This window comes from Trichoderma breve, chromosome 4 (genome assembly GCF_028502605.1).
Source record: "Trichoderma breve strain T069 chromosome 4, whole genome shotgun sequence".
Classification (NCBI taxonomy): Eukaryota; Fungi; Ascomycota; class Sordariomycetes; order Hypocreales; family Hypocreaceae; genus Trichoderma; species Trichoderma breve.
In genome coordinates, this window is record NC_079235.1 from 134,074 (window position 1) to 155,981 (window position 21,908).

Below are 21,908 nucleotides of genomic sequence, written 5' to 3' on the forward strand. Positions count from 1 at the left end.
TATACTATCAGTCGTTATTTACAATAAGTCTTTAAACGTGTATCTTCTATGTTTCCATTTACGTTTTCTGGGTTAATGTACCCTGTTCATTACTTTGCATCGTGGAGCAAAGACGCCTAATAGTCCTATCCAAAGTAATTTCCACGCAACCCAGTAAGGGGCGCATGGCTCACTGCTCGACTAATCGATAGTTGTGCTTGCTTAGCATGAGCTGACTTCGTACGTATGAGTCGACTTAAATACCATCTCTGTCCAACTCTCTGATTTGTTGGACTAAACTGATGTAGATGGTTATATAGGTAGAAATCTCGCCCCGCTTGAGTTGCCGGAGTCCGAGTTATCGTTACATTTTAATCCGCACGGCAAAAATGGAATTCCAGAAATCAATTTACCCCGCGCCAAGGTTAATCTGCCAGTGTTCCCACCATCTGCATGTGTAAATTACATGACCTGAATAAACACCCATTAGGCGTAGTGAGCAACCCTGTGTAGGGTTTAGCAGAGCTGGAGCTGATGGATAAACTTTATCCATTGACAACACGCTTCAACCCAGGCTCTTACCTCTACTAGCATGGACAGAGGCATCTTGCCTTTCTGGGGTTCGAATATGCTATTTCTCCACTAGTTCACTAAACTGTAAAGGATGATATTTACCAACCCCGTTTAATACATCTCCCATTTAACTAGAGGAGTTATCGTCGTCCACAGGCTATTAATTCACCTCCTGAATTCTTCCGAATAGTATAATCTGCTCGGATTAAGGGAGATGGGAAGATTTCAGGCTGATATAGTGGATGAATTAGCATTTTCCTCACATGAGCAAGCAAGCAGCAAAGCATGGTTGGAAAAAGACGGAAAGAGGAAATACATCCACTCTGTTTGTCATGGAGTACGCATTTTACTAATTAGCCATAAGTATATAAGCTTCCCTTAAAGTTCATGAGTTGACATTGTAAATCACTTCGTCTCATCGACAGTACTAACTTGGCCCTTCACTGGAGCTTCACTGTTCGCCATCATGGTTGCCTTTTCCCGAATCGTTGCTGGCCTCTCGGTCATCGCGGCCTCCCTCGCCGCCCCTACGGAGGTAGCCGAAAAGAAAGTTGAGACGCGTGGCGAGTATAATTTTTTTCTCGGGCCTGATCACCCGCTCTCTCGTCGTAACTTAGCCGGCCGCTCCAACACCAATTACAATCAAGATTATACCACCGGCGGAACGGTGAACTTCACGCCGTCGACTAATGGGTTCTCGCTCAATTGGAATACCCAACAAGATTTCGTCGTTGGTGTTGGTTGGAACCCCGGCAGCAACCTGTACGTGACTTTCTTACTACACATTTTCCTTCTGTTTTCTTATCTATACATCATACATTGACTCACTGGCTAACCCGTTAAATCAATACGTTGAATGTGACAGTCCCATTACTCATTCCGGCACTTTCAATGTGGCCAGTGGTCTTGGCAGTCTTTCCGTCTATGGATGGACCACCAACCCACTTGTTGAGTACTACGTTATGGAGACCAATGTTGGAATCAACACAGGTGGCTCGCAGAAGGGCACAGTTACCAGTGACGGAGGCACCTATGCTATATGGGAAAACCAGCGCGTCAACGAACCTTCCATCATAGGCACAGCGACCTTCAATCAGTACATCTCCATCCGACAGGGAGGACGAAGCAATGGCACTGTCACTATTCAGAACCACTTTGACGCGTGGGCAGCAGCTGGTTTGCATCTCGGCACGATGAACTACCAGGTCATTGCTGTTGAGAGTTGGAGCGGCAGTGGGTCTGCTCAGCAGTCCGTCTCCAATACTGGCGGCTCCGGAACTCCTCCTCCTCCTCCTCCCGGAAGCACAACCTCATCGGCACCTGGCTCCGGACCTACAGGTGGCGGTTGCTCTGCCTTGTACGGCCAATGCGGTGGTATCGGCTGGCAAGGCCCTACGTGCTGCTCCTCAGGTACCTGCAAGGTCGGAAACGCGTACTATTCTCAGTGCCTGTAAGCTAGGGAATCTTCAAACACCGTTGGTACATGGGTTGGTCAGGAGAGTCGGATACATGTAGGAACCAAAACTGCAATTTCTTAACTAAAAACAAGATTAAATAGGATGGAGGCAGGATATGGTCAAAGACGCGGGTTGCGAAGAACGGCATAACGCATTGTTCAAAAAATCACCGTACTAAACAACAACTAGATAGCATCCATACCTATATGAATTAAGAGTTGGACGTAAGTTATATCTCCAGCGCGTCCAGTGAGTCATCAAGGGATACAAATGAAGTAGTATCAATGTCCAACTCATCCGAAAGTACCATCGGATACGTCGCGTCCGTCCATGCTTGGTCTCCTAACGCCTGCATATACTGCATCATTAGGCTTCCTTCCTCCGCCCATAGAGGGTACAGCTTGTAGTACGTCTCACTGCTGGTCTCAATAAATTCGAACTCTTTGCCACGTGCACGTGCGAACTTTTGCAGCATATCAAGTACGTTGAATGTCCCAATAGATGCCACCACCATCGCCCCTTTCTTCATCTCAGGCTTGTCCAGTGTAGCCCCAATAAAAGGCACCAAGTTTTTCTTGATGTCTCCAATGGTTGGGTAATTGATCTTTGACGGGTTAAAATTCCCAACAAGAACATATTTCCCAGCACTCTCTAGCAGTGTTGGCCTGAAGTAGGGAAAGGTAAAGTTTAACGAATACCATCCAATCAGCATAAACGTTGTCTTAGAAAGCAGATCATTTTTTGTTCGGATATATTGAGCCACAATGTCTTTGCTGTCGTAGTGGGGTACCTTCATTTTTCCTCCGCTTTTGACCAATGCTCCTGGAAGATTGCTCCAGACGTAATGCTCAAGAGTCGGCGTGGCCTCCGCAGCATTTGCTAGATTCTTGCCCTGTTGTATCTCAGTATCCATGGCTTTGTCTGCATCTTTAGATGTTGCAAAAATCTCAAAGAAATCCGTAACACCGAAGATGAAGTGGGATCCGGCAAAGGCAGACACCAGGGAGGCATAGTCGTTAACATCTGCCCTGACAACTTCTACGCCTTGGTTCTTGAGAGCTGCAGCGGCATCGCTTTCGGGCCGTCGTGTAAGTCCGCGGATTTTGTAACCTCCATGTTTCTTCAGGGCATCAATAACAGCCGCTCCTTGGTTGCCAGTCGCCCCCACAACAGTTGCAATTTTGGTCATCGTAAAAAGTTGATGTGTGTTCAATATAATAAATTGGGACAGCCAATTGATACAAATTTAAAGTGAGTTACCAAATGCTAATGCTTATTTGCAAAGCTGAGCTGGCAATGGCTTTATATTGCTCTGCCTTCTCATTTCAAAGCATGGTCAGACGTGTCAGCGGGTGTCTGACGTTATTATCAATCTTCTTGTCAGAATAGTACCGGACCAATCAGTCTGTCAATGTTACTTTGCCATGCCAAATAGTTGCTCAATTAGTCCACGAATGAAATGGAGGCCTAAAAGCATGTATACATGTAATGCCTGTTTCTAAATTATCGGCAGCGACTCTATATAGTGCGAGCTTGATTAATTCAAGCTGGCCTATGCATGAAGCACACTACTATGACATATGATTTCCACCACTGTCAAAATTGGCATCCTTGAACCCAGGCCCCGCTACAGAGTATACACAAAGTCAGGCCGTTTATCACCTTTGATGCGTTTCTCCTCTTCCGTTAGTCCACTCTCCACACTGTTACCCATGTTCCTATGCCGCCGAGAGTTCTCAGCTCTCAAAGCAAAGTGCATGAAAACGGATCCTCCAAGCAAGAAGAAGATTTGTGATGCCAAAACCACCCCATGGCCAGTCGGGTACCTAGGTTTTTGGGCTGGTAGATAGATATTGGACGATACTATCCCATTCAAATTCCCGAAACCGACGACTATACCCAACACTATAGCTCTCTTTAGTGAGCCCTCAGTATTGTTGGATACCCATGAAAGGGTATTTGGGATGGCTGGGTAGATACCCATTGCTCCCAGAAAAGTACCAGCGTACTGAATGTTTGGTCGTGACGAGCCCAACAATAAAGCAAATCCAACAATACCCAGAGTGGCGGCGGCCAAACTACAATACCCTCGCCACTTCATTTTGTCCGCGAAGAAGCCTATGAGTACCGTAAGCACCGCCGCGCAAACATATGGTGGAACTGTCAGTAGCTGCGCGCGCGTTCCTGAATGACCCATAGCTGCGATAATGGTCGGAAGAAAGAGTGAAAAGGCATAAAGCGGAATGGTGCAGCCGATAAAAATCCAAGTATATCCATATGTCTTCCAGTCTCTAATAGCCTCGTAGATGTAACGTTTGTCGAAATCATCGGCCGTATATCCCTGTCTGTCCACAATAAGTCGACGTTGTACCCTGATACGTTCTTCGGGAGTAAGGAATTTAGCTGTGTCAGGCCAATCAAAGACCATCCACCAACATAAGACACCGACGAGCACTGTAGCAAGGCCTTCAATGATGAAAATCCAAGCCCAGCCTGGCTTACCGCCAATTCCGTCCATTTTGGTAATGGCCGCCGCGAGTAGGCCTCCAAAGGAGCCGGCAATTGCAGCAGCGGAGAGGAAAATGGCACTCCTGACGCCAATTTCTGAACTCTTATACCAACAGCTAAGGTAGTAGTTGACCCCTGTTCGTGTGGGGAAACAGTTAGCTTACACATAGTTCATAAGGTGAAGTGATTGTACCTGGAAATAATCCTGCCTCTGCCGCCCCAAGAAAGAATCGAGCGGCTAGAAGACCTCTGTATGATGTTGTAAGGCCCATTAAGGTCATGATAATGCCCCATGTTAAGATAATGCTCGTGAAGAATATGCGAGGGGTAAGGCGCTTAAGCAGGGCATTGGTAACGGGTTCGGCGACGGCATAGGAAATGAAGAAAATCGTCAATATCATGTTGTAGTTGTTTCCTTTAAATATATGTCAGTCAATTGCGAAACTAGAATATGATTCATCATTTACCTTTCATGCCGAGATCGGCTTCAATATGAGCCAATCTGGCATTTCCGATATTCGTACGATCCAAGAAGGACAGCAAGTACCTATAAGCCATTTAGAATTGATCACTACTGGTAAGATTTTGATCGATCTAACAGAAGAGATAACCATGGAACCAGCCAAAGATCAACTTTCCACATTAACTTCCTGTCCTAAATGATACCATAAGTTAACGGGCATAATATGTGACGTTTGCAAGGAGAGAATGTACAATTTCCTGCTTCTCCTCTTCACTTTTCCCTTCATCTGGGTCGGTAAGGCGAGCTAGAAGCTCATTTCTCTCGTATTCAATATGCTCAGTCTCTTTGATCTTTATTTCTTCAGCTGAACCCGACGTACGAACGCGTTGAGGTGACAAGTCGGCTGCTGACATGCTGATTGAAATATCTGTCCAGCATTCGAGAACTCAGTTGATATAATAAGGCGGATTGTTCAAAGAATATGTTTATTTAAACCGAAAATAACAGGTTGGCACAAGACTGAGGTCAATCTACAAGAAACCACGCCCATTTTATATCCTCCCATGCATTGCCAAGCTGACATGTTTCCAAGCCACATTTTTGCCAACGAAAATAGCGGTATCGACGGACAAGGAAGAGTGCAGCTCTATTCCAATAGCCATATGTCTAACATACCTTGGCGGATGATTATTCCCAATCATCATTAGCTGTGCTTGGATGGCGTCTTGAAGTAGTAACTCGATGAACTACAGTATCCTTTGCAAGGCTCCTAACTGGTGGAGTGTGGCGAGTTGGTCTGGAGCCAATGCACCCCGCAAAATTAGCTCGTATGCTTTCAGCCCAGATTGCGGGGGAATAGCAGGGGTTTACCCCAAGATGGGGATGACAAGAGCTAAGGACTCGGCAGGTGGTCTCCAGGATGCGAAGAGTTTGAGGTATGATGGTTGAGGGAACGTTGGACAAGCGTTGACTTCTAAACCAGTAATGGATCATTGAAGAAGCCGCAGCATCCTACGGGGGGAAAACATCTCAAGTTCTAAGTTTACCCACCGGACGGCTCGAGATACAAGTACTAAAGTAAAGCTATCCATGGATTTATTGTAGTAAGGACCAAGGCACTCCGAAAGCCACCTATATTGCGCACAAATCTTGGTATTTGATACATTTACCGCCGAATTCTACAAGTCATTAGTGTGGTTGAACTAGATCCCTCTTAGAAATGGTAATATGGAAATAATATTCTCCAAATAGCCACAACCAATAAACAGTCCTTCGTATGGTCAATTTAAGGACATGCCGAGATAATGGAGAAGAGCAGAAGATGATAGGAGGCAATTTACTGCCAGAAAAAAAAACAGAGAACTGAAATTTGAGTGCCGTTGTCATCACAGCGTTGGTAGGTCCAAAATTCAGCGGATAATTCCACTGTGCAACTTAACTCATTCGAGGGTTCTAAAATCGACCTTGGGATCTACTACATCCATAGAACCGCAAAGAGAGACATGAAATAGCTTCTTCCATTCCATTCCCATCAGGTAGGTATTTTATAATTTAACTGTCGCGTTGGAACCATTTAAAACACTTATTGTCTCAAAACATACTTATCAGCTGATACTTTCATACATGAGTATCTCTACCCCTCATAAAGTCTTCTACCGATCATCTAATCACTAACTATACGATATCTACTGACGCTTCCTATGGGCCAAATGTAAGCAGAAAATTTTCCATACGTCACGGTTTCGGACATCAGTAGCTATAGCGTAATGTCAACTAATAATCTAGATCTCCAAGACATGAAAACTAGCAGATACATACATGTATTCACTCCAACCATCTTAGTCAAGCTCTCAACTGCCCCCCCGCCCCCGCCCCCGCATCTTCTATATCCTTCGGCTTTTCATAGCGGAATATTGAGAGCGCCTTACTGAGGCTGAAGGAGGGCTTCTGGTTCTCCAACATGGTCCTAACAGAGGCAAGAGTTTGATCGTCTCCATAGCTATGACGATTTCCTCTGATGTGCAATCAAAACACAATCTCCAACTCCCTGACTTTATATTAACAGCAAGTTTCTCGTCATGACTTTCACTACCAGTCTCATCGGTGTACACTTGTCTACTTCTCGAACATGCATCCATTTACTCCGTTCTTCGTTATTGCGGCCATTGTAGCCATTGCTATTCGTTGGATGAACAAAACTGACATCCCTAAAATTAAAAACTTGCCCGAGCTCCCTGGAGTGCCACTATTCGGTAGTCTGTTTCTCCTTGGAAAGTATCATGCACGAAACTGCGCCAAACTTGCCAAAACCTATGGAGACGTTTTCCAAGTTCGCCTCGGGAACCGAGTACGTTGACCTCTATTTGCTTACGACAGTCAAAGCTAACTTCGCATAGCGGTTTATATACGCCAACTCCTTTGATGGAGTTAAGGAGCTATGGATTAAAAATCAGGCTGCTCTGATCTCTCGACCAACCTTTTGGACTTTCCATAATGTGGTCTCAAAAACGCAAGGTGTCTACACACTTGGAACGTCACCATGGAACGAATCAGTAAAGCGAGCTCGGAAGGCTGCCGCGACGGCGCTCAACCGGCAAGCTGTCCAAACCTACCTCCCATTCATTGATCTGGAGTCTACTACTAGTATCAATGAGCTGGTACAGAATATCAAGAATGGTTATGATGTTGATCCCAATGGTTATTTCCAACGGTTCTCTCTTAACATCAGCCTTACACTGTGTTATGGCATACGAATCGACGGCACCGTTCGTGACCACACGTTAAATGAGGTCGTTCAAGTCGAGAGAGAGCTTGGAAATATCCGTGGGATTGCTCATAATTGGCAGGACTATGTACCGTTGCTACGATTATGGCCTGGCTTCAAAACTAATGCCATAAAGTTCCGCTCTAGAAGGGATGAGTACATTTTGGATTTCTATGAGCAACTGAAACAGCGAATTGCGGCTGGGACCGATAATCCCTGCATTGCTGGCAACGTTTTAAAAAATCCTGAAGCAAAGCTTGAAGACAGTAAGACAAAACATTCGCAGCATATGGATAACCAGTTGATACAGAATATTGACCAGCCTATAGATGAATTGAAATCCATTTGCCTTACCATGGTCGCTGCCGGCCTGGATACTCTCCCGGGAAACATCAACATGACAATAGCTTACCTATCTTCCCCTCATGGCCAGGAAATACAAGATCACATGTATGAAGAAATCCTGAAAGCTTACCCGAACGAAGATCCTTGGGATGCTTGTTTGACTGAAGAACGGTGTGAGTTTGTGGTATCATTTATCAAGGTGAGCATTACAATCTCCTTACGCACAGCATCTAGGGTGTTACTAACAAGGACATAGGAAGTACTTCGATTCTGGTCTACGCTCAATCTGTCCTTTAACCGACAGAGTATCAGAGATATTACGTACAAAGGAGCTGTTATTCCTGCTGGAACACCTTTCTTAATGGTAAGTGATGATTGAGCCGCGATCAATTCAGGTTGGAGATCTAATGATCTGATACTGGCGCAATACAGAATATGTGGGCTGCAAATCATGATCCTAAACAATTTCATCACCCTATGGACTTCATCCCCGATCGCTTTGTTGGGGTCTCTGAAGCTGGGCAGGGCACACAGCATTACGGATATGGTGCTGGTACTCGGATGTGTGCAGGTGCTCACTTGGCTAATCGCGAGCTTTACGTCATCTTCATCCGTTTGGTACTAGCATTCCATATTCGTGAGACTACACACGTAAAGGATAGGCCGATCTTGGATACCATCGAATGTAACTCTGTGCCTACAAGCATGGTGACTCAGCCGAAGCCATTCAAGGTGAGGTTTATTCCTCGAAATCAACAGCAATTAGAAAAATGGATTGCAAGCAGTAAAGAGAAGACTGCATACCTTTGAAGAGGTTACATGCATTCTGGGGCTGTCTTATGTCGGTAGCTTCAAGGACTCATAGCATTTTTGTATCATTAGAAATGACAAGAAGAAATTGCAACTGAGATACCTGTATGGTGACGCAAATAGGACGGTATCTTGTGGTTCGGGCTTACTGCTCCCTTCACTCTCCTTATCATTCTTACTTACACGGCAGTTGTGACACGTTCATGCGGAGATACTAACATTTCACCGACCCGTATATCTATAGTTCGTACAGTATATCACAATCCCCCAATTTGGTTTGTGAGGACGGCGCTCAGAGAACGCAGTAAGAGGCTGGCGACCTTGATGCAGCTAATGTTTTATGCAGCTAATGTTTTATGCAGCTGCGCCTCTGTTTTGGAACGATGTAACCAATTTTCTACATCCATATAACCCAGTATGCTCAAAAACTTTCTTCTAAGCGTTCTTTTATTTCAGGAAGCGCATCCGCGCAAAATTGTATAGCATATTGTGTAAGCATATTGGAGGAGATTGCGAGTTCCACGCATTGCTTCTAACATGTACTCCATAGAGTAGATCTTTTCCAACTCTTTCCGCATGAGCTATTCTTCAATATCCAAATTGCAGTCGGAATGAATAAGTGCGCAATTTTCCCCAGAAATTTAATCTTTAGATCCGCATAATAATATGAATAGCCAGTAGTATCGGCTCTCAGCCAAGGGTACAGGCAATGAATCATAACGCAGAGGTCATTACCTCCCTACGATTGGCTAATAAGCCCACAAGACTAATGGATATGATTGGAAGGGCGCCAAGTTCGCTATACGACGTAGCAGTAACTAGATGTCTTCTGTCAAAGATTCTGGGGGCCAATCACCAAAACTGCGGGATCCGAAATGTTCGTGTCCCGGGTAATGGGGAAAAGCCGACCTGGTCAAAATATCACGGATATGGAGCTAGCGGTTGGCTGACTTGTAAATCATCCATGCTAAAGACATCAATGCCCAGATGGTGTGCGGGGGCGGGGCACAGCTCCCCAAGTTGGAGATTAGTGATGAATAGAGAGCTGTTCATGGTCCAAAGATGCCCATATCAGATTATATAGTGTAGTGAGAAGAATACGCTTCATGTTTATAATATTTGTAATTGAAGTACAATCTCAAACTAATACGTTCCACTCTAGGTACCCAGAGCACATTGTACAGCGTCTTGAATTGCAACATCACTAGCTGGCGATACCGTGTTGGACTCCGAAAAGATGGCTCACAGAATTCAAGTTGCCATTCTAGATGACTATCAAGGCATCGCAGAGCCAATATTTCGTCAAGTAATGCCAGAAATTGAAATACGCACGTTTTCTGACACCATCCAACTCTCTACTCCCGAAGACAGCGATGCCCTTGTGCATCGGCTTCAGCCCTACAATGTCATCAGCACGATGCGCGAACGAACGCCCTTCCCGAAAGAAATTATAAAGCGTCTTCCTAAACTAGACCTACTTCTTACTACGGGAATGAAGAACTCCGCCATTGACTTGGCTGCCTGCACTGAGCAGGGGATTGCTGTTGTTGGTGCGAAGGGTCTTGGTAAAGACACGAAAGAAACCCCACCGACATCTCTTGATTCAACCCTCGAGCATTGTTGGGCCTTGATCCTAGGCCTCGCTCGAAACATCTCTCGAGATGATTTAGGCGTCAAAACGGGACACTGGGAAACATCTCACGCCACAGGACTTCGCGGTAAGACGCTCGGTCTGCTGGGATTTGGTACCTTGGGCGCGAGAGTCGCTTTCGTTGGAGCAAGCTCATTCGGCATGAAAATTCTGGCATGGTCCAGCAACATCACTCAGCAGGTTGCTGATGAAAAGGCTGCAAGCTTTAGCCTACCTCCAGGGTCATTCAAAGTTGCTGGAACCAAAGAGGAGCTACTGCAAAACTCTGATGTTTTAAGCATCCACTATGTTCTATCCGAACGCAGTAGGAATATCTTAGGATCGAGTGAACTAGCTCTTATGAAGCCTTCAGCGATCTTGATCAACACGTCTAGAAGTGCTCTCGTCAATGAACAAGCTTTATTGGATACCTTATTGCAGGGCAAGATTAGAGGGGCTGCGCTGGATGTTCACAACGTCGAACCACTGCCACAGAACTCCCCTTGGAGGGTAACCTCTTGGGGTACTGAAGGACGGAGCCAATTGCTTCTTAGTCCACATATGGGCTATGTGGAAGAGGGAGTTATGACGCGCTGGTACCAAGATTCGGCAATGAATTTGAAGACATGGGCTGAGGGAAAAGATCTTCTCACTAAACTCAATTAGAGACTGAGGGGAGATAAAGTGGTAGCCGGGCGAGGCCCAATTGAAGAATGAGTAAATGAAGTAAAAGACAATTTTAGACGGAATTTATAGCATGTCTGTAGGCAATTGAAACCTGTTGTATATTACTTAGCGTGGGCATGAAGTGGTTGTCTTCTATATACAATACACCTATTGGATTATGTCCATTGCACAACGGATACCGGGTATAATAAAGCGTCAACTGCAGAGAAATCTAGAAATGGCTAACGTCTTTTCTAAGAACCGCACCAACTCGGTACTTTATACAATGGAACAGGCTATCTACGATTGTCATAACATTACGTTCTTGTAGCAAGTGTGTACAACGAGAGTTGCACGATTCGACACATGGGAGCCACTCGGCGATTCCAGGCCCAGTGGATATTCTCAATTTAGCTACTTTCCCCCGTTTCTCATTGTTAGGTATATGTCGGGCTGTTTGGAGCGACAGACGGCGATGATTACATTCGCCCACTAGCCCATCAATCACTTCCGTTTAATTGCCTAGGCGAGACAGCTAACGCCGAAGTGGCCAGGAGCTTAGCCTCTCTCCCCAGCTTCAAGCCATGGCTGCCCTTAGTTAGTTGCGGGGAATCCTTGTTTTCAGAGCCGCTACTGTCGCCCAACAAACTCTTGTTCCAGCCCTCGCCGTCGATGCCGACGGCGTCCCCAAATCTGCTTTTGCAAGCTTCCCTTCTCTTCCCCTCCCCCAAAACTTCATGCACATTCCAGGGAGTCTGTAAGATGAACGAGGTTACTACTCATCCTGCAAAGAATATCTTGTGCCATCGTTGTAATCGGGGCTTTTCTCGGCAAGAACACCTTCAGCGTCATGAGCGATCACGTAAGCATGCCTACAAACATTCAATTCCTAGAGGTTCTCTACTAAAGAGCTATTTAGATACGAAAGAAAAACCGTTCAAGTGCTCTCGATGCCCAAAATCATTTACAAGAAAGTATGAGAGAGTTGCTAGTTTGAAACATTGTCATTGGGTATCTAACGCAAAGTTAAGGGATTTACTCACTCGGCATTCTCGTCTTACACATCCAGCAGCACCTCAAAATGTTCAGCCTCGCCTGGAAGAAGATCTATCGAGTGCATCAACTCTGGTAGCCTATACAGACATTTCGCCTCAGGGTCTATTACACTCTGCAGAGCAGTATGCACATTCTCAAGAGCTAGCTACAACTCTTGCCGTACACTCCGAAGAAGGAAACCAGTTCCAACCCGATGAAGCGCACCGAAAATCAGTAGAAGACTGCTCTCTGGCTTTCGACGTCGACAACAGCCTTACAGAGATCAATGCCCCAGCATTTGCACAAGACTTTGCATCATTTATTGACATGGTGCGAACACCTGGTCATCCTTTTTCTCCGGCATATCAACCTCTACCGGTCTTTTTTCCTGATCTGAATCTACCATTGCTCAATAGTTTTGAAGATCAGCGTGTCCCTGAAGACGTAGAAGGAATTTCTGCTTCTGCAAGAGTCGCAGCCCCTCAGCGAGTCCCAGCCTATCAGGTTGGAGAGACAGGCTGCTCCTTGTCTCGGTATGGATCTAGACTTCCCTCTCTACAACCCGAAGAGACGTCTCAACAGGCTGGGCAACATTCTGTCAATCATACTACCGGCCGTTTCGTCGTTACCAATGAACTTCGTCAACAAATTATCGAAGACATTTCCAGGTTTCCGGGTTGTTTTGACGCAGAATTTGTTCTTCCTTCTAGACATACCCTGACGCGGTTGGTTAACGGATACTTTAAAAATTTCCACGAGCACTACCCGTTTCTACACCTACCTACTCTTCGCTTAGAGACGCTGCTTGTGGAATTACTGCTAGCTCTAGCTGCACTTGGTGCACGGTATACAAGAGAGACAGAGGTTGGGGCTGAACTGTTCCATGTGGCTAGGGCCATAGCGCTCGAGCGCTGCCAACGGTGCAACACCAGTGCCGAAGGCAATGTGTATCGAGAGGAACAAGAATGGCGAGGTCCATTCACCCCCGATATCAGTAACCCGAGTTCGCCTAAAAATCGGAAAACAATGTTCGTGGAAATGACCCAGACCATCCTGATGCTCATCGCAATAGCCACATGGTACAAATATGAACCAGGAGCGACCAATGCGCTCTCATTGCGCAGTGTACTGCATTCTCTTGTTCGAGAGCTGGAAGTTACACAGCAATCGGATCAGCACTGGGATGACTGGGAAGCTTGGATCCAATTTGAGACAATTAAAAGAACGCAGCTGGTTGTTTTCTGCTTCTTCAATATCCACACGATTCTTTTCGATCTTCCACCAATGCAGTTGGCCAGCGCGATACGCCTAGATCTCCCCTGCTCAGAAACTGTGTGGAGGGCTACTGATGAACATCTGTGGCGTGACGCCCGCAGAACGTCCAACATCCCCCGTGAGGACTTCCAGGGAGTGCTTGCGGAACTTTTCGCCAACGACGACCAGTCTTTTGATGCTGGCTCACAAGCTCCTCGAAATCTCTCCGCATTAGGCGGATACGGCATCATCCACGCCATCATTCAGCAGATTTGGCTCACCCGAAACGCCCGCCTACCCAGCCAACAACGATATTCCAGACTTTCTGCTGAAGATATGAATATGTTTGAGTCTGCTTTGAAACGATGGGCAAGGTACTGGGAGCGGAATCAAGAGTCCTCTTTAAACCCACTCAGCCCTCATGGCCCTGTTACTTTCACGTCTACAGCTTTACTGCGGCTGGCATATATTCGCCTCAACTTAAATCTTGGTCCTGTTAGGTGTCTTGATAGCTGGGATCCAGCTTTAGTGGCTCGATCGATACATCAAAGCCAGGGAGTTGAGAGACACCCCCAGCTAACTCGAGCGGCTCTGCATTGCGCCCATGCCCTGAGCATCCCCGTGAAGCTTGGAATTAACTATGTCGCAACGACCCAGCTTATTAACTGGTCAAACCAACACGCACTATGCTCGCTCGAATGCGCAATTCTTCTAGCAAAATGGCTTGAATTGATAACCAAACCAGACCCTAGCCCACCTTTAACGGCCGCCGAACAGGTGGTCCTCAAGTTTGTCATTGAGCTAGTGGCTGAAACTGAGTATAAACGCACTGTTGAGCAAATAGCCCATAAGAAACAATATTTAGCTGCTAAGATTGTGAGGCTATGGGCGAGGCTTCATCGGGCTGATAGCGTGTGGCAGGTGGTCAACGTAATTGGGGAATCTCTGAACATATATGCAGATCTACTAGAGCCATAATTATCTAAGTATGGATAGCCTTTTGACAAAGGTATATAGAAACTGAATAAGATACACGTGATTTTTGCTCTGCTCGTAACTTAATGTATCTGTATTTTGTCACCTCTCCATCGTATACGTTAAACTCGCTGAGCTTGGTGTTCTATAAGTTGGCAGTCACCCCAGACCGACCAGAACAAAAAGTATATTATCAACAATCTAATACCAGGGACGAAGAAGTCAGTGGTGTCTGCAAGATCTGAAAGTTCAGCCCAGGCGCCAAATATGGTGGGTTTTCTTGACAGAGGAGAAATTTTATAACTTGCTTCTCCGGGGTCGTTATGACCATGGGAGGATAAGATTAGCCTCTCTCTTTCCCCGCGATTCCCAAGACTCTTTGTATCTAATTTTCAGTTCATCTCCACTCATTCTATCTTTCTCATGCTAAGGCCCCTGTGCACATTCAATTCTAAATACAGAGACAAATACAACATTACACGCATATTAGACCGCCCCCAAATTGGGGACCCCGAAGATGGCTTGAATGGTTACATGCACACCCAGTTGACCTAAGTGGTGGGGGCGGGGCTGTTAACAAACTAGAGTGGAAACATTGAAGTTGATCCCATCCACGCATGTGTTGAGGGGTCATCACGACCACAGGAGAATCGAACCAGGAAGAATTATGTTGTCAGATACACCACTGTTGGGCGGGAGAAAAAAAACCGCGCCTCCAACGTAGATTTGTGTCTGTTAAGGTCTTTATAGGTTTTACTCTCTCTGTCCGTCCACTCGCTTTTGTTGGTCATGGCCAAAGCAGGTCTCACGAAGATAAACTAGCCTTGGCAATTCGATGACAATGTCTTCTAATCCAAGTATCAACCTATTTACCTGGCTCACTGCCAACGGGATTAAAGTGTCTATTACACTCGAAGAGCTGTCCATACCATATCAGGTCACGGAGGTGGACATCTCAACCAATGCTCAGAAAGAGCCTTGGTTCATCAAGATCAATCCCAATGGCCGGATTCCGGCTATCTTAGATGATGGGCGGCGAGTTTTTGAGAGCGGTGCAATTCTGTTGTATCTGGCGGATAAGTACGACTCTGAAGGCAAAATTAGCTACCAGTTTGGTACATCCGAGTATTATGAACAGCTGAGCTGGATAATGTTCCAAGTAGGAGGTGTTGGGCCAATGCAAGGTGAGAGAAGTTTTTGACTACGTTATGGCAATCCTTGTACTTAAGACGTTTAAATCGACAGGTCAAGCAAATCATTTTCGCCTCATGGCAAGAGAATATTCCCAATATGCTATTGACCGGTACATGGCTGAGACTCGGAGGTTGTATTCCGTGCTGAATGAAAGGCTTGGGGCATCTCCTTGGCTAGCTGGTAACAAGTATACTATTGCGGACATTTGCAACTACGGTTGGGTTAGATACGGACCAATTGCTCTTGGAATAGACCTAGATGACTTCCCCCATCTGAAGCGGTGGCACGATGCTATTCACGGAAGGACGGCAGTCCAGAGAGGCCTAAATGTTCCACGAGTGGTTCCGGATGAGCAGTTAAGGGAGAGGTATAGACTCATGGAAGAAAAGACAACTGCTCTTCAAAGTTGACTGTGTTGGAATATCTTCAAGATCTGAGACCATAATAATAGCAGAAATAAATTTTGCTGATCCATCAATTTGAGTTGTACCAATTAGCCCATTACCAAGGCCGTATACACTCGCCCGTAAGCCCCCAAAGGCCGCTCACTACGCCCTTGTGGGGACATACTCGCTATCAATGTGACAAAAGATCAAAAATAAAGTCTATTGGTTGTGTTTCTTGTCATTTCGTTCCCTCTAACTCTCCGGGCTTACCTCCACCCATCGGCCTGCAAACTAGACGCACTCTCCTCGCCCCACGCTAGCTCCAGAACATGCACATCAAGTAGGTGCTAGCGTGCTCCTTTATCAATATTGCATGTGCCATGCGACGGATACAGCTACAGATAATGATAGATCTTGATGCCAGTGATGCCATTAAGTTATTCTAGATCTATCTCAACTGAAATACAATAATTAGTTTACTTGGCTTCGAGGACGCGACTGCAGAAGTCGACCTGAAGAGTGTATCATCTAGAGCATGACGCTAGGCACACCGGAACGAGTTCTGAGGTAAAATCTTTGGACATTGAAAACTTCTAAATTGGCGCTGTCCTAGTGAATATTACTAAGAATGGTTCATTGCACATGAGGAAGCACCTCTGACAGCTCTCTAGTATGTTCACCATTCGCAACCATCTCATTAATGACGCGAGTCGCTGTCTTTGTGGCCTCTATCCCAGCAGGTACCCCGCAGTATATCGAGGATTGCAGAATGGCCTCACGAATCTCAAGCTCCGTCAAGCCGTTGTTGATGGCCCCGCGGATATGAATTGCCAGCTCTGGCCAGCTTTTTAGCCCGATCAGCATACCGATATCTAAAGAAGCCGGTAGCGTAATTAGTTAAATGTCTTATGCTGCATAGCAAATTGCACATCTGAACACATTGAAGGCCAGTATTCATATCAACTTACTAAGAAGACTGCGCTGCTGGAATGTTAAGCCTGGGCGAGACCAAATGTTACCCCAGCAATACCTGTGTTTTATCAGTATCTTGTGGGCCTGGCATTTTAACTAGGCCCAGAACTCCCTTACTCAGTAACGAGTTGCTGGTTGGGATAGGCAAATTCCGTTGAGCCATTCTTTAAGGCTGTGTCAACATAGGCATCGCCAACCACCTTTCGTCGATTTTTGAGACCAATTGCAAACATCTCGTCGCTGAAGTGGTCGGGCTTAGAACCATTGGCAGACATATTGAACTGGGATGAGTATATGCAAGCTGGGTAAGGAACTCAGATGAGCAGCATGGAGTAAAGAAAAATAAGCAATATCGTTGACCCAAAACTGGCGAGAATCACTTGAATGGAGTGTACATTGCCGCAGAGCCTTTAAAGTGCATTTCCAACAATACATAAGTAAGTTCCGATCAGTCCCAGAAGACGTGATGGCTGAAGATGTCGAGATTAACCACTCTCCAAATTGGAGCGCTTTATTTCCGGATCGCCAACCTCGGCCGACATTGCGAGCTTACCATGGCGTTCAGAGTTGCACACTTCAGAGGTGCTGCAACTGGGGGGACTTGATGATCTTCCCCACCCCCAAATTGGCGCCGTAATTCTTGGACCCAAATCTTCATTTTCCCTCCACTCTCGTCCCTTCTCTGCACCACATCCCGTTAGTCTATAGCTACACTACTCTCCATGGTGTTTGCTTTACTGACCATAGAACGGCACTGTATTTTACGCCACTTCTTGAATGTCCTGTGCCTGATGTCACCAGTGGAACGTGGTGCACTCCTCTGCGGCATCACACCCACTTGAGCGGCATTGGTGAGGAAATGGTTTATAAAAGACGGCAATATAGAGCGATAATATCCGCTTACCGCATCACTCTCAAATGTTTCTTTTTCCGTGAAAAGCATACTTCGTTATTCCCGTTGTCAGCTATCTCCTCGACACAACAGACTTTCTTACCATACGCATTGACACCAAACGACATTATGCGAGCTCAGGTTCTCGAAGCCTTCAACACACCTTATGTCCTCAAGGATGTGAAAAAGCCAGATGCCCCGACAGGCCAAGACTTGCTGGTCCAGGTTCAGGCGGCTTCATATTGCCACACTGATGCAGTCTTCGCGTCTGGCGCCATGTGGCAAGACCTCCCTCGCGTCGGATCACACGAGTTTGCAGGCGTCATTGTGGCTATGGGAGATGATGTTTCCAAAGACCTTGGACTGTCTGTAGGAACTCCAGTCGGAGTTCCTGGCCGTGCATTCCATCCTTGCGGTTCTTGCTACGAATGCCGTGTCAACGACGGTGACCCCCATGGATATGGCGTGTACTGCACCAAAGCCGGCAACCTCGGCCTCTCACGGGATGGCGGTTTTCAAGAGTTTTGCATCGTGGATTCCCGCCAGGTTGCGCCGATGCCAAAAAACATGACTGCCGTGGATACGGCGCCACTCATGTGTGCGGGCCTTACTATCTGGAATTCTCTCCAGGCAGCCCGTGTTACGTTGAAAGAGGGAGGCGGCGACGGCCTCACAGTTGCCATCTCTGGGGCCGGTGGTGGACTTGGTCATCTGGGCGTACAATTTGCTGTCAAGCTGGGTTGCCGAGTTGTAGCGATTGATGCCAGCGACGGCGCGCTCGAATTGCTTCGCCAGGTTGTTGATTCGCTAGGTCCATTGTCACACAAAGTTTCCATCGTGGATGCCCGTACACAAACCCCTGAGGATGTCCGCATAGAGACATGTGGCAAGCCAGAGAACGACCTGCCCGGTGAAAAGGGCGTCGATGCTCTCTTAGTTCTCCCAGAGGCTCAGCAGGCTCTGACATATGGAATGAAGTTGATCAAAGACCACGGTATTTGCGTTACTGTCTCTTTTCCCAAAGAGGGATTCCTGATACAGCCTCGTGATCTGGTCTTCCGCCATATTGAGATGAAAGGTGTTCTGGTTGGCCGAAATCATCAACTTAGAGAGATGCTCAATTTCGCGGCGAAGAAAGATGTTCGCGCAAAGACTAGGACGTACAAACTAGAGGACCTCAACCAACTGGTGACTGACTATCATAACGGCGTCAATGGTAAACTTGTTGTGGATATGACGAAATAAGAGAGGGAAAATCCGCGGTGTATGTTAGTGGCACTAGATGAAGCCTTGGTAGAGGTTCTCAGTAAAGCAATTACAGACATTTACTAGATCCCATTACAAAAAGTGTCGCTTAATAATTCAGCTTAAGATTATTCTCTATATGACCTCAAAGACATAGATGGTAGTGAGTATGGTAGATAGCAACTCTCTGGTGTGAGAGAGTATATCGCTGTTGTAGCTAACCCAGTATTCGCTGTAGATGTATTTTGGCTAAGAATTCGTCGGCATCCCGAATCGAGCGGTATATTTCCACTTCTATCAGCTAATGAACTACGTGATACACGTGCTGATGAGAATTAAATGATAATAGCTAGCAAGCGAGTAATTGTATAAAGCGTGAAGTGTAGGTAGTTCGACATATCGCATTTGTTAATGCCTAGGTACAGCTAGGTAATGTCAGTCCTAGTATAGTAGTGCGAGACTCACCCCAATTCGGGGGTCAGTCGTTGATTTAGAGACTAGAGATCACAAAGCAAGCCTCGTAATCTTCGCCACATTTTACAAAGGCATGGGGCCGTCTTCACCCCCACAACACAATTACACAGCTATTGTACGGTTTGCTTGATCCTACTAAGCCGCCTCAATACTGATCCAAGACTCTTTACCAAGCGGCTCAAGTTAGATCATTTACAAGTTGACGGCGCGTGGCAAATGCATACAAGTCAAAGTCGCAGGTTCTGACTACCCCACCGTACAATTGTGCATTAGTGCCACACATCAAACTGACCGCTGCTACACCCACCGACAAAGGGTTACACGAGTACAGTGTTCGTTAGGAAATGGGTTTCAGTGAAGCATAATATCCAATTTAAGAGTATTACAGTAGCTTGCTTGCCATGTGTCTGTTCCGTACAATCTCACTATAATAATTTTTTTGGTGCCACCCAAGGTACTTTTATACCATTTTGTCATTACTTGAGCAACGATCAGTCTTGCACGACTACCGAAACATATAAAAAAAACCTCTTCTCGTATCGCAAGAGGAGGTTTCGAAAAGGTGAACACTTCCGTCAAATGGACATCTATAGCCAAATGATTAAAATTTCCGATTATAGACGTAAAGGCTTCCAGCCTTCCGCTCAGAGCCCAGACATCGCCTCCATAATGGGCAGATCCAGCATTACCCAGAACAGTACATCCAGTGTCACAAAGGCTAAAGTTGGTAATGGGAGAACGTCAAATAACCGAGGAAGCTATGCACAAAGGGCCATACCTGAGTTCAAGAGTACGTTGTGTACTACCACATCGGAAAGAACCAAGACTGAAACATGTGAAAACATGAACCCTTTACTCGAGGAGCTTCTTAAAGTCGATGATGAATTAAGAACGTGGCTGGAGTATACCGGATACTTTGATCCTAAAAATCGCAAGAAAATGTTAGATAAAGCTAAAACACGGAGAGAATTTGACCAGAGACGGGCAGAGTTTCTCGCCCAAGTCCAGTCGGCCACTATCCATGCATTACCATCTCCTATGTCTTTAGTCCAACAAGAATTGCCACCTCTTCGTTATAGACGATCAAGAAGATTTTCAGGAGCGACATCTCGACCACGGAGGGCAATTCGGGCGGACAATTGATGGAGTTGATGATGACTGATCTATCTTCATATCCGGAAGCGGAATGCGAGAAGCAGGGGGCACAGATGTCTGGTTTAATGCCGCTTACAAGGTAGTCTTTTAATCTCAGGAATGGGTAGTACTATTATAATACTCAATAGCCGAGAATTCATCGTCTATATTCCGTCACAGAGACGATTTCAGTTGCCTGATATCAGTTACCTCTACAAGATTTAGATGAACTCGTCATTCCCTAATACTAATCTACATGACTTCTCCAGAATGGGCAAATTAAATCTCTATTTGTCGCCGCTTGGAATACGGTAATCATATTTGGCGGTTGAGCGTCCTCTAATTTGGCGCCAGTAGGAGCTCACGCCAAGCAGGCAACATCGTGTTAGGGTTTTGGTAATAGTAGTGGAAAAGTAGCCCGAGGACAATGAAGAAAAATGCCGGTATGGTATGTCGACGTGATCTAAAGCCCGCTAAGCCGCCAATATTTTCTCGGGATGATGTTTCCTCCGTGTCATTGGCCTGCAGAATTTGTAACATTTAGTCCAGAACTCCCAAATACAGAGTCACGATAACCAACCTTGCCCTCGACTACACCAATTTTGAGCTTCTTCAATATGGACCTCGCCTCTTCACTGTGGCCGGCGTCCTCAAAAAGTTCTGTAACATCCCCCCCTCCTTGGTCCAAAAGAAATTCTGGGCCACCTCTACCGGTCTTGGTTAGCATATGGAAAACTAGATATGAGTGATTGGTTATATGCTTACGGATGCTCATGCTGAAATTTTGTGACATCGTACACGCTACCCCGAACGACGATAAATAGATCCTCAGTTTTGTTGTGATGCTGGAGTTCACTCCATGTGTAAGTTTTCGACATTTTCAGTGAATGCAGATGGCCGAAGAAAGCAATGTCTTGAGTGATATTACAAACTTACGGTACTTCTTTGACGAATAGAGATATCGTAATAATGATTCTTTTTAACATCCCAAGCCGTAGCTTAGTTGCAACACCTACCCCATGTCTCCAAATCTCATCCTGCCCCTTCTACTCAGTGGACCAGTGATCGCAGAGAGGCTTCCCCCACCCCCACACAATGGCTCCAAACAAACTTCCCGTCTTTACCCAGAAATATAGCGTCACTCTACTTGGC

The 21,908-nt window shown here is 46.0% G+C and overlaps 10 protein-coding genes across 10 annotated transcripts; 6 read left to right on the forward strand and 4 right to left on the reverse strand.

Moving 5' to 3' along the window:
• Positions 1–1,018: 1,018 nt before the first annotated feature.
• Positions 1,019–2,006, forward strand: T069G_06332 (glycosyl hydrolases family 11 domain-containing protein; the record flags this gene model as incomplete). The annotated part of the gene is made up of 3 exons (XM_056173542.1): positions 1,019–1,115; positions 1,170–1,314; positions 1,418–2,006. The coding sequence occupies 3 exons, from the start codon at positions 1,019–1,021 to the stop codon at positions 2,004–2,006; spliced, it is 831 nt and encodes a 276-aa protein (XP_056027121.1).
• A 232-nt stretch (positions 2,007–2,238) lies between these two features.
• On the reverse strand, positions 2,239–3,198 carry T069G_06333 (nmrA-like family domain-containing protein; the record flags this gene model as incomplete). The annotated part of the gene is made up of 1 exon (XM_056173543.1): positions 2,239–3,198. The coding sequence occupies one exon, from the start codon at positions 3,196–3,198 to the stop codon at positions 2,239–2,241; it is 960 nt and encodes a 319-aa protein (XP_056027122.1).
• Positions 3,199–3,636: 438 nt separating this feature from the next.
• T069G_06334 (major facilitator superfamily domain-containing protein) lies at positions 3,637–5,393 on the reverse strand (the record flags this gene model as incomplete). Its single annotated transcript, XM_056173544.1, has 7 exons — positions 3,637–3,671; positions 3,720–4,412; positions 4,455–4,652; positions 4,711–4,932; positions 4,985–5,064; positions 5,117–5,172; positions 5,232–5,393. The coding sequence occupies 7 exons, from the start codon at positions 5,391–5,393 to the stop codon at positions 3,637–3,639; spliced, it is 1,446 nt and encodes a 481-aa protein (XP_056027123.1).
• Positions 5,394–7,108: 1,715 nt separating this feature from the next.
• T069G_06335 (cytochrome p450 domain-containing protein) lies at positions 7,109–8,899 on the forward strand (the record flags this gene model as incomplete). Its single annotated transcript, XM_056173545.1, has 5 exons — positions 7,109–7,327; positions 7,377–8,010; positions 8,074–8,288; positions 8,346–8,453; positions 8,522–8,899. The coding sequence occupies 5 exons, from the start codon at positions 7,109–7,111 to the stop codon at positions 8,897–8,899; spliced, it is 1,554 nt and encodes a 517-aa protein (XP_056027124.1).
• Positions 8,900–10,136: 1,237 nt separating this feature from the next.
• T069G_06336 (d-isomer specific 2-hydroxyacid dehydrogenase, NAD binding domain-containing protein) lies at positions 10,137–11,195 on the forward strand (the record flags this gene model as incomplete). Its single annotated transcript, XM_056173546.1, has 2 exons — positions 10,137–10,670; positions 10,731–11,195. 2 exons carry the CDS (start codon positions 10,137–10,139, stop codon positions 11,193–11,195), a joined length of 999 nt encoding a protein of 332 aa, XP_056027125.1.
• Positions 11,196–11,957: 762 nt separating this feature from the next.
• On the forward strand, positions 11,958–14,462 carry T069G_06337 (fungal specific transcription factor domain-containing protein; the record flags this gene model as incomplete). The annotated part of the gene is made up of 4 exons (XM_056173547.1): positions 11,958–12,057; positions 12,115–12,169; positions 12,227–12,715; positions 12,776–14,462. The coding sequence occupies 4 exons, from the start codon at positions 11,958–11,960 to the stop codon at positions 14,460–14,462; spliced, it is 2,331 nt and encodes a 776-aa protein (XP_056027126.1).
• Positions 14,463–15,300: 838 nt separating this feature from the next.
• Positions 15,301–16,063, forward strand: T069G_06338 (uncharacterized protein; the record flags this gene model as incomplete). Its single annotated transcript, XM_056173548.1, has 2 exons — positions 15,301–15,643; positions 15,705–16,063. 2 exons carry the CDS (start codon positions 15,301–15,303, stop codon positions 16,061–16,063), a joined length of 702 nt encoding a protein of 233 aa, XP_056027127.1.
• A 609-nt stretch (positions 16,064–16,672) lies between these two features.
• On the reverse strand, positions 16,673–17,286 carry T069G_06339 (carboxymuconolactone decarboxylase family domain-containing protein; the record flags this gene model as incomplete). The annotated part of the gene is made up of 3 exons (XM_056173549.1): positions 16,673–16,911; positions 17,008–17,069; positions 17,129–17,286. 3 exons carry the CDS (start codon positions 17,284–17,286, stop codon positions 16,673–16,675), a joined length of 459 nt encoding a protein of 152 aa, XP_056027128.1.
• Positions 17,287–18,032: 746 nt separating this feature from the next.
• Positions 18,033–19,148, forward strand: T069G_06340 (alcohol dehydrogenase groES-like domain-containing protein; the record flags this gene model as incomplete). Its single annotated transcript, XM_056173550.1, has 1 exon — positions 18,033–19,148. One exon carries the CDS (start codon positions 18,033–18,035, stop codon positions 19,146–19,148), a length of 1,116 nt encoding a protein of 371 aa, XP_056027129.1.
• A 1,947-nt stretch (positions 19,149–21,095) lies between these two features.
• On the reverse strand, positions 21,096–21,634 carry T069G_06341 (cytochrome b5-like heme/Steroid binding domain-containing protein; the record flags this gene model as incomplete). The annotated part of the gene is made up of 3 exons (XM_056173551.1): positions 21,096–21,278; positions 21,337–21,463; positions 21,522–21,634. 3 exons carry the CDS (start codon positions 21,632–21,634, stop codon positions 21,096–21,098), a joined length of 423 nt encoding a protein of 140 aa, XP_056027130.1.
• Between the last annotated feature and the right edge of the window lie 274 nt (positions 21,635–21,908).